The sequence below is a fragment of the Cryptomeria japonica genome, chromosome 10 (assembly GCF_030272615.1).
Source record: "Cryptomeria japonica chromosome 10, Sugi_1.0, whole genome shotgun sequence".
NCBI classification, from domain to species: Eukaryota; Viridiplantae; Streptophyta; class Pinopsida; order Cupressales; family Cupressaceae; genus Cryptomeria; species Cryptomeria japonica.
The window spans coordinates 725527552-725538770 of record NC_081414.1 but is presented as its reverse complement, the minus strand read 5'-3'; the positions used below and the strand labels follow the sequence as shown (position 1 = coordinate 725538770).

Below are 11219 nucleotides of genomic sequence, written 5' to 3'. Positions count from 1 at the left end.
CCTATACTAGTAGTAAATATTAAGAATTTTAGGATAAACAACCTAAAAGCAAGGGATTCAACTACTCTCATAGATCGAAAAAGGTGATTTAGTGTCAATAGGTGTAAAAAGTAGCCTTGTAGTGCCAGCATAATTATATTAATTAGGTTGTTTTTTTTGCTCGGTATATTAACTAGTTATTTTAATAAATATTATAATCTATGAAATTCCTTATATATAATGTGCATATCTTAAACTATCTAATATGTTTTTCCAGTGTCATGCAATGAAACCCATTCACTAAAAATTATCTTCTATTTCTTATTCTATGAACATTTTTTATGCTTACGTCCAAACAATATGAATAAGGTGAACTATTCCCAATAGATTTCTAGAAATATCACATCACCACATTGATTGACAACTTCATTAATGATACGAACGCTATCTATAACTTTAACTAAATTGTTATTGAAAATTCAAATATTATTAACAAACATTAAAAAAATATAAAAAATTTAAATATTTTCTTTCTTATATAAAGTGAAAGAATTAGAAAATTTTTAATATTATGTATATATAATAAATATATATTCAAACCAACATACAAATATATCTTAATTAAATTAAAGATAATATATAATGCAATGATTGGATTAAGCTTGGGTGCTGACATTGACATTGTGGTGCCATAGTAAATATATTAAATATTTATGTGATACAATAAAATGGTGAATAGATTTGTCATAATTTTAAAAATTTGTATTATAATCTTAAATTACACATCTATTGTTAATGTGATTAGACATTTGATGCATATTTAAATGATTGCAGTTAAAGACCTTTTAGATTACATTATAATAGCAATAAAAATATTGAAATTTTTAACTAGATTATTATATTATAAATGACAACAACAATTATTTTCAATACAAAACAATACTTGATCAAAAATATAAATTTGCATAACACAATTATTTTTCAGCAGATATTTTGCATTTTTACAGCATTGAAAAGACAGATTAAGAGGATCAAACCAGTAGAAATCACATAAAAATCTATTGTGATTTACAGATTTTATGTTTTTGATCAGATATTGTTTAGTATGGAAAATAAATTACTTCATAAATAACGTACAAACAAATACATGTCCTTTATTTCAATTAATTTTTTAAATAATTAAAATACTTAATGACATTGATACACACTTATCTAAAATCAGTACAAATCTTGTGAATCACAATCTAGAGAGCCGCCGTAGCTATAATACATTGCGAGGGATCACTAAAACAGCCTTTCGGTTTATAGACAGCATTCATATATACTCACATTAAAAGCATTCGTAAGAAGCATTCAAATCAAACATAGACATCATAGATAACATCATAGAATGGAGGAAGCGTTTTAAGCCCTGGGAATGTTTTGAATCATTCCTTTTAAACTCTAAGGGATAAACAAACATCAATGACATGAATGGTTACCATTAAATAAAACCAGAATGCAAGAGCTAGACCAGGAGTTCAAGAGAAAGAGAAACCTGTAAGACAAAATTACATATAAGCTGAGTTTTCACAGAAACTGAACGCTAACATGATGAAAACTGAAGGAAGAGAGTACGTATATGCATTTTAGGGAAAATTGTTTAGGGGAGATGCTATATGCATCATTTCAGAGGAAGTCAACATATAGCTATAATCGTTTGTAAATACTTGATTTCAATGGAAGCATTTATATGGCTTTGAGTATTCCTAAATACTTTATCTCAAGAGAGGTAATTATATAAGACTAACCTTGCTGCATCAACAGAAAACCTATCGTAGCCCTAGTCACTTTGAACGGTCCATCTTCATGATCTACTTTTCTTTAGTAGTCGGCACTAACCCAGCTCCCATGAGATTGAATTATAAAAGCTCAACATTCCATTCCTTGTGTAGTTTTACTATGATATTCTAAGTGAAATCCCAAAGAGATGTAAATTGATGATCTTGTTCTTCTTCTCCAGTAAATGGGTTATGAAAGAGAAGAGAAGATCCAATCTGTACTCCATCTGCAATATTCATTAGCAAGTTTGGCCAATCAAGCCAGGAATCCACCATCTGATTGATTTCGTTTCCAGTTCCTGGAACATCAATGGACAATGATTGATTGTGTATAATAGGCTCGGACTCAAGAAAACCATTGTCAATATCATCACTGTTGGTGTCGGAGCACAGTTGTAGTACTTCTTTCTTCTCTTGGTGTTGAAAAGAGTATGCAGCTTCCACAGCAGCAGCCTGAATATCTGTTGTGGAAGAAGTTGCAGGGAGAGGAAGGGATTTAATCGATTCAGGGAAATTGAAATTAGCTGATTCGCCTCTTAACGCAAATGCAGCTGCATCATGTGCACGAGCAGCCATCTCTGGTGTTGCGAATGAGCCCAGCCATATCCTCTTCTCCTTCCTCGGCTCTCTGATTTCTGACACCCATAGCCCCCACTTTCGCTTTCTCACACCTATATATATAGGATGTTTTGTTCCCCTCCTATTTGCATTTACACTACTTTCTTCTTTGCCTAAATAGCTGGGATGCTTTGTTCCTCTCCTACTTCGATTTACACTATTACCTTCTTTACTCATCAATAATAGGAAGAGCAATTTTAAAGTATCGTCAAACTAAATTTGACAAATGTTTTAACACATTCAAGCGCATGTTAACCGGCGGTTTACACATAAAACAACAATAGTACGTAATAGAAATGCAGTACAAACACTATTAATCTTGGGTTCTCACGAGCACAAAACGAAAATCACGCAGAGTTGACACTATTACATTTTCAGGTGATCCTTCTCATATCTTGATCACAAAAATAGCCCTCCTAATTGCATTTACAATATTACCTTCTTAACCCATCAATAATGAGAAGAGCTTAAACAACCGTCAGAATTTTCTGTTTTATAAAACTCGATTTCTAAAATGTTCCAACAGATTCAAAGCACATGTAAACTAATGCGAATACCTAATGGAAGTGCAGTACAGACAATTAATCTTGGGTTCCTCCTCTTACTTGCTAAAAACCAAAAGCCATTCAGACTTGACAATATCTAACCAGCATAGCCTAGACACTAAATCAGATTTTCTTCTTAACAATCATAGAGCGAAAACCAGGATCTTCTTACTTATATGTTGTGATATGGGCATATATTTCTATGGTTCTTCAGCCATTCTTCAAACTAACCTTCGATCTAATATAATATAATGATGAAATGAAAGCTTCGATCTAATTCCAAGCAATAAGACACCGTGGAGTTTAAATAACTTATAAAGCCGTATTCCTGGACCCTCTTCACATCATGATATGGTTGAAATTAGCACGCCTGTTAATTACACGCAATTCCATGATGTATTGATTGGTCCTATTGCTTGATTAACTACATTTTTCTATTTAAATGATTGCTCAACCATCTTTTTCTGCTTGAATTGTTTTCAGAGCAAGATAAGCCTATCAAGCTTCCAAATAGATAGAATAAATAACCGCCGACATTTGAGCCCACACTAATCAAAACAACTTCTGAGCGAAGTTAAACAAACTAAAATTTTATACCCATTTTGGAGTGTACTGCAAAGCATGTTGTTAGCAGAAGCGCGTGTAACTACAAATCCGACACAGGTTATTATTGCTTACCAAATATAATTAGGTGCTTTAAAATAATTTTAGACATATTCTGGAACTATATTTTACAGGTTTGCTTCGTGTTTAACAGTCTTTGGACATTTAGATACCATGAAAAAATAGTCTTAATTTCAATTAAAATGCCAATTAAGAAAACCTTAGTTCTTCTTTTCTACTCGGACAACACTCATAAAGTCTGTCAATGTAGAAAAATCATGTTAAGTGCTCTCAACCAAAAAAAAAAAACGATTACTGTGGATTCCTCTGAGCCACTGAGATTAGTATCACAGTTTTTTAACCACTTATTTATAAAACCTAATTGATATAAGTGTAAGAAGTTCATCAATGGTCACACGTCTACTCAACAATTTCTTCTTTTCTATTCAAGAAAATCGTGAACTCTGTGGATCTTGAGAATTACTGATTGCTCTGACGTATTGTGGTTATCATCACAGTGTTCGATTGACTATCTTACCAAAAATAAGTTATTTAAATGTAAACAATTCATCGATGATCGTAAACAAGTCATTGTATTTCCCACATTGCCTGCCACAACTTTCAACATTATTTTTTTTTTATATAAAAAACATGATATCACACGTCTTCTAACTATGAAGAGTCTATAACCCTCCAAGATTCTGTAGCTCTAATAACCAAGCGATATATATTCCATCGGCATTTGTATGCCATTGACCATTTCCATAGTCTGTTTTAATTAAATGGTGTAACGTTGTGCGAAGTGAGGTTCAATTTGCCATCTTTCACATATTCTTATCTTCACATTTTTCTATATATTTAAACTTGTCTCGTTTTTTTTTCAACAAATTATCACACACTTAACATTTACTTCATCCTTCATGTCGGAAACTTCATCTCCTAGGTAGATAACACCGCACCTAAGTTCTAAGTCAATCTAATGAGCATGCAATGGGTTAGAGAATGCATGCTCAAAATTAGTTAACTCATGTCTATTCCAGTAATACTGAGCTGACCAATAGATTTATTGTTATGTCTATATATTCAAAAGCATTTGATTCTATTCGTTCATTATCAATTATAAATTATATTAGAGGGGGATAATATATTATAAACATTTCAGTTGGCACACTAAAATAAATTAAATAATGCGAAACCATTATTGATCATACGTATGTCTAAATATTAGTATTCTTGGTTACCTCAAAAACAATAATGTTAGTCATATAAAAGGGCTCAAAATGGAACAATATCATAGTTGCAATGTAACAATTTCTCCTAGGTGTTTCTTAATACTGTTGCTCTCCTTGACATTCAAAAAGGAATTTAAGAATTAGATAAATTAGAAAGGAGAAGTTTCTAAACAATTGGAGCATGTATGTGCTAAGAATATCAACTTTAATTAATAGATTTAACAAAAAGATAGCGACATATCAATGTACAATCCTAAATAGAAAGGACATCTATATTACTGTATTTTATCTTCATCCTAATCCATATTATGCAGAGCCTTAAATGGGCCATGTATCATGATTCTATTGTGATCATAGGTTTTCAAGCGAGAATAGAAAGGATTCCATGGATAAAGTGTTATACCCATAAGTTTCATCTATTACAAGAAAATAATTTATGAAATCATTGACTAATCTCTTTTTCTCTTCAACACATGGCCTTGCTAAGTAGTTAAATGTGTCCTTCAGTCATTTAGACAACTACCCATATAACCATACAGGTATTGTCTCAATGACTCAAATATACTCTTCACATATTAGTACGGTTATTATCCCTCCAAAAATAAATCAGATGTCATAATGGTCTTTTTATTATTCTAGCGATGTCATAGTGGTATTTTTTTATTCTAGCTCTAGCTCCCCATTTGGAACAAATCGTGTTTAATTGACACGAAAAATCAGTATCCAAGACTTTGTCACTAGCATATTTAGAAATTTTAAAATTATTCTAGGTGTAGACACCTAAAACTTGCACAACTAATTAAATGAATTTATATTTGTTTAATTACACTAATTTGCCTATTGACTAAATTAAGGTTTAATCAATATCCCTTTTCTTCTAATCAACCATTAATCAAATTAAAGATTTAATTAATTCCCCCTTTCTTCTATCTAAGCCATTTTAACTAAGTTCAACATTTAATTAAATATCCCCTTTTAGCCATTTTAATTAAATTCAACATTTAATTAAATATCCCCTTCTAGACATTTTAATCTCGTTCTCTAGTTTGTCATCTAAGAGATCAAGTACTCTTCCAAGTGAGGGCCAATCTTGAAGATCTTTAGAGATAGAAGACAATGAGGTGATTCTATTAGTTTTAAATCCACTAACTTGTTTATTATTTCTAACTCAAATGCATTTCTTCATTGGTGTGTTTGAAGTGTTTTTCTTCTTGCAGGTTAAAGACCGCATTAATTGGCGCACACTGTAGGGCAACCAACAAATTTCTAGCAAATTTTCTGCAAGTTCACACCCAGATATTCTAGTGCATATGTGGACCTTTCTAATTTAATGTCTTACTTTCTCTTGGCACGTGGAATCATCATAATAGCATATACCTGCTCTAGAGTAGCACTTTTGTAACAGGAAAAGAGCTAATTTTTATAACACAAGGAAATTTTAGGTTTGTAAATCCCACCATATGAACTAATTTTTTTTGAGGTTTTTGCAGGTCTAATATTTTGTTGTAGGTTCCAAGGAGTTAAAGTAGATTTTGATTTCTTTTCTCAAATTTTTTTGTTACAAAGGGATTTAAGAAAAAGAATTAACTTTTATTTTGCAAGGACCAAAAAAGAACTACATCATTTCTTTGGTGTTTAAAACAATACCTCATTTTCTATTTTGCAAAATGTTAAAAATAACTACAAACAAACCTTTATTTTTGCAAAGTTAAAAAGGATCTCACTTTCATTTTGGTGCAAACTAAAAAGAACCTCATCATTTCTTTGGTGTTTAAAACAAGACCTCACTTCCCATTTTGCAAAAGGTTAAAAAGAACTACAAACAAACCTTTATTTTTTGCAAAGTTAAAAAGGATCTCACTTTCATTTTGGTGCAAACTAAAAAGAACCTCATTTTCTTTGGTACAAAATAAAAAGAACCTCATTAATGATTGGTTATAGGATTTTCATTTTGTTGACCAATACACAATTTTATTTTGTTGACTAGGTTTATTTTCCAAAGTTTTGAAACACACATTTTTCTATGAAGGGATAAACAAAACACTATGCTTGTTGGAGCAACATCTCCAAAATAGGACTTAGCAAATCATTGCTTTGGAAAGTTAAAAAGAACTTTGTTTACTTTGTCTTAAAGTGGTAGGTCTATGCTCTCCCCTTAATTGGGTGATAAAAAATGCAAATCCACTTTTTCATTGCTTTATTTACTTTCAAAGCATTAAAACCTTTAGAGGGCCTTCCTTCTTAAAGCCTCGAAAGGGCTAGTGTGAAGGGTACAACCCAAGTGGGGAATAAATTTATCGCCAAGTTTACCAACCCACTATAATCAAATGTGGAGGCTGATGAAAATCCTCTCCAATGGAAGTTTGTATTTGATAGCCTTCCCCTAGTATCCTTGTGATGAGAAAAGCCTTTGTTCTAAAGGTTTGAAAGCCTCTTAATTGAGTTTATCATTTTTCGTGCAGAACGAAATCCTTACTACAAACCTTAGCATTAGAAGCTTTGAATCGAGTCAGTTGACATACATTGGCAATATCATAGTGCAAGGGTGGGGAAGAATCTTCCCCCAAGATCACTCACCATATATCTCCCAAGATAACTACTCAACTGTGAAGCAATTCACTTTCGGTTAATTTCTGGCAAAAGGCAAAAAATAGGTGCCCTCTAGGGGGTGACAAGGTTATTTGAGCTGATGAAGTATTGAGAGTAGTGGGCTATGATATTGTCAATGAAATTTTGAATAAAGAGTCTATTTGATGTGTCTTTTGTTGTAAATCAAACCAGTGATAACATCGGGGATTGAAAACATCATCACAAAACATACACTCAATGTTTAACATAGGGACGACCACTGTTTTCATGTGTGTTATGTCTTCTTGTCATAAACATTAAAATATATTGTAAATCAATAAATACAACAATCAAGTTCAAAACAAAGAGCACCGAGAAACCTTACTGAGAAGAGAATTTCCAAATTCAATTAAGCACCCTTAGAAAAAGTTATCAAATTTTCAACTATCTTGAGATCAGATTGCATCCAACAAAGTTCAGGAGTATCAAAATAGTGATCGAAGGTTCCAACATCCAACAAATACTATCAAAACAAATAGCTAGTTTCTCAAGTTGTCAATTTAAGTTTCTATATCGTGAAACTTGACTCATATCATTTGACACACTGTCGTGGAAGCAAATTAAACTAAACTTGTACTTGACAAGTAAACTTGAGTTTCCAAAATGAAGTATCCATATCCAACATCAACATCAATATTGATCATTTGTGTATGACCACTCCCCACATTTTGAGAAGAAGTCTTCATCAAAAGACTAAGTTGAAGAAGGGATAGCCTAGTTCTAAGTTACTTATCAAAAGGAGTAAATTTCTCTATATCAACCATCAACTCTTTACATCACATCACGCATTCTTGCATCATATGCGGTTCTATATCCAAGAAAAAACCAATGAATTTGACAAAGAACCTTTGAGAAGTAGGGGTTACATTCAGAAAGCAACATTCAACCAATGCCTTAATAGGGGAGGAAGGTTTAACCCCGCCTTGTTTCCAAAGTTTCTTATCACTTACAGCGAAGATCGACTTGAGCCACCACCTCCACCAAGAACCCCAATAGAAGAAGAAGAATTCATTAATGTAGAGATATATTAATTCTCATTGTCACTCAATCTCAGAGAAACAAAAAGAAGGAATCACAACCTGAATCAGGCATGAGTCATAGGTTGTCTAATCCTTTTGATGAATATGTAAATATGGGAGAAATAGAGATCACTGAAGAACTTATCCAAGAATGTCAAGAGAATGCGGCTTTCCAAAAACTCATAGAAAATCTTATAGAAGAAGATAAGAAAAAATATCTACTCATGCTGACTAGTAAAGGAGTCAATATTCTTAAGGATTTTAACACAGAAAACTTAAGGAATATATATGAGAGAATTTCACAAACAAGGGCGAGAAACTATTCTTACAATCAAGAACAATTAAGAGAAGAAGAAGCGCATGATCAAGAAAACACACGCAACCAAGATGACACCCATGCACAAGATAACAGTCACGAACAAGACAATACCCGTGATCATGACAATTTTAATAAACAAGGAGAAGCTAACCATTGAAGGACCAATGTACCCCTAGCTATTCTTACGTAACAACTCCAAACACTTCAACGACAAATATAGAACATGCAACAAGGGACCATGATATGATACTCATTGGATAACATTTGTCCTTATCCTTTTGATAGGATATTAAACATGGTACCTTTCACCCCAAATTTAGATATACCAAAGTATGACAAATATGATGGTAAAAGTGATCCTGGTGATCACGTCCAAGAATTTTGTACTATGAGCTTGGAGTTCGCTCACAACAAAACATACCTGATGAGACTATTCTCAAAAAGTTTGGGAGGGCAAACAATGGAGTAGTTGTCAAAACTCACACCTCCCATTAGATCATTTGATGAGTTGGTGAATAAATTCATAACACAATACTCCTATAATATCCAACACGCGATCACCATGCTTGAAGTGTGCAATACAAAGCAAAATAACAATGAAATATTCATGGTTTTTCTACAATGATGGAGGCACATGGTCTCGAGGTACCCATAAGATGTACCCGAAAAGGAAAAGTTGGAGATCTTCATAGACAATTTAAATAGTCAGATGAGTTATCAACTCAAACTTCAATGTAATTAATAGAGAATGGTATCCAATTAGAGGAAGCTTCCATAAAGAAAGGAACCTTGAAGTTATTCAAGGAAGGAGTTAGTTCATCAAACAATAACACCTTTAACAATCAAAATAATAAGAACAACCCAAACAAGTCAAAAATTTTGGACTAGAAACAAAAACGTTAACGATGGGGTAGTTGATCCCAATGATGTAAACTCTAAACAACTAGTGTTGACTTTATTAGGTAACCCACCATGCAATAATGATCAAAGAAGTGTCAATCAAGGTACTAACACTTATCAATGCAATACTAACCAAGGAGCTTCAACATCAAACATAAAAAATAATCAACAAGGCAACAACAACTACTACTGTAAACATATAAAAATAACCATATTCCTAAATGAATATTTAATATTCATTTTATTCCCATTCCTCTATTTTAGTTAAATCTAATTTAATTAAATCACCACATTCTTCTATTTAATTAAATAAATTATTCAATTTATTTATTAAAATTCACTTAAGCCCTTTATATCATTTAATTGAATAAATCATTTTATTTAATTAAACCCCTTCTCTCTACTTTTAATTAAATTTACATTTAATTAAATAGTTTACCCCAATTAAATAAATCTAATTTATTTAAATCTCCATAACTTGCACCAAGAAGTCCCATGTGTGTGTGTGGACAAGTCTTTTGGAATATTTTCATATATTGAGTTTCATTAGCCCACTTTCCCCGCATACATTTCTGGCGCCCAATCGTTTATCAAATCTGGGGCACGACATGAATATATCGACAAGACATCACACTGATAACAACCAAATCATGACGATACATCATTTTCTTTGAATCAACATGTGCACACACGTCACTTCAAAGAGGGGCAAAATGTAGACGTATAAAAATGACCATATTCCTAAATGAATATTTAATGTTCATTTTATTCTCATTCCTCTATTTTAGTTAAATCTAATTTAATTAAATCACCATATTCTTTTATTTATTAAAATAATTATTCAATTTATTTATTTAAAATCACTTAAGCCCTTTATATCATTTAATTGAATAAATCATTTTATTTAATTAAACCCCTTCTCTCTACTTTTAATTAAATTTTACATTTAATTAAATAGTTTACCCCAATTAAATAAATCTAATTTATTTAAATCTCCAACCTGCAACCAAATTGAAATAAAGCAATTTATTTTAAATAATTCCTCCACCCACTTGTATTTTCCTACAAATGCAAGTTGCACAACTATTTTAAATAAATAAATTATTTATTTAAAATCCTATTTATCCTCACCCACTTGAAACCTTTAATGGTTTCCCTTAAAGTCTTCAAACTTAATGGCTTCTTTCTAGAGTCTTCTTAAGCCGTTAATGGTTTCCCTCAAAGCCTTCAAGCATTTAATGCTTTATCTTCCTTTTCCTCATGTAAATAAATTAAGATTTATTTAAATCCAAAGTTCACATTCGCATTTAAATAAATTAGTATTTATTTAAATATTTATCCAAATGCAAATTACACCATTTAATTGAAATAAATGATTTTATTTTAATTGAAAATCCCAAAATTCCTCCCACTTGCAATCTCCTACAAAATCCACTTGCATGCCTAAATCCCTTCTAGATTCTTCTAACTCCTTCTAATTAGCCTAATCCTATCCTAATCATTGTCATATCCCTAAGCAAAGGGAAGTCACTTCTCAAACCTTCAAAGTCTTTGAA

The 11219-nt window shown here is 31.8% G+C and overlaps 1 protein-coding gene across 1 annotated transcript; it reads right to left on the bottom strand.

The window, feature by feature from the left end:
- Nucleotides 1-1928: 1928 nt before the first annotated feature.
- Nucleotides 1929-2594, bottom strand: LOC131045515 (ethylene-responsive transcription factor ERF039-like). The gene has a single exon (XM_057979109.2). It carries the CDS (start codon nt 2592-2594, stop codon nt 1929-1931), a length of 666 nt encoding a protein of 221 aa, XP_057835092.2.
- Between the last annotated feature and the right edge of the window lie 8625 nt (nt 2595-11219).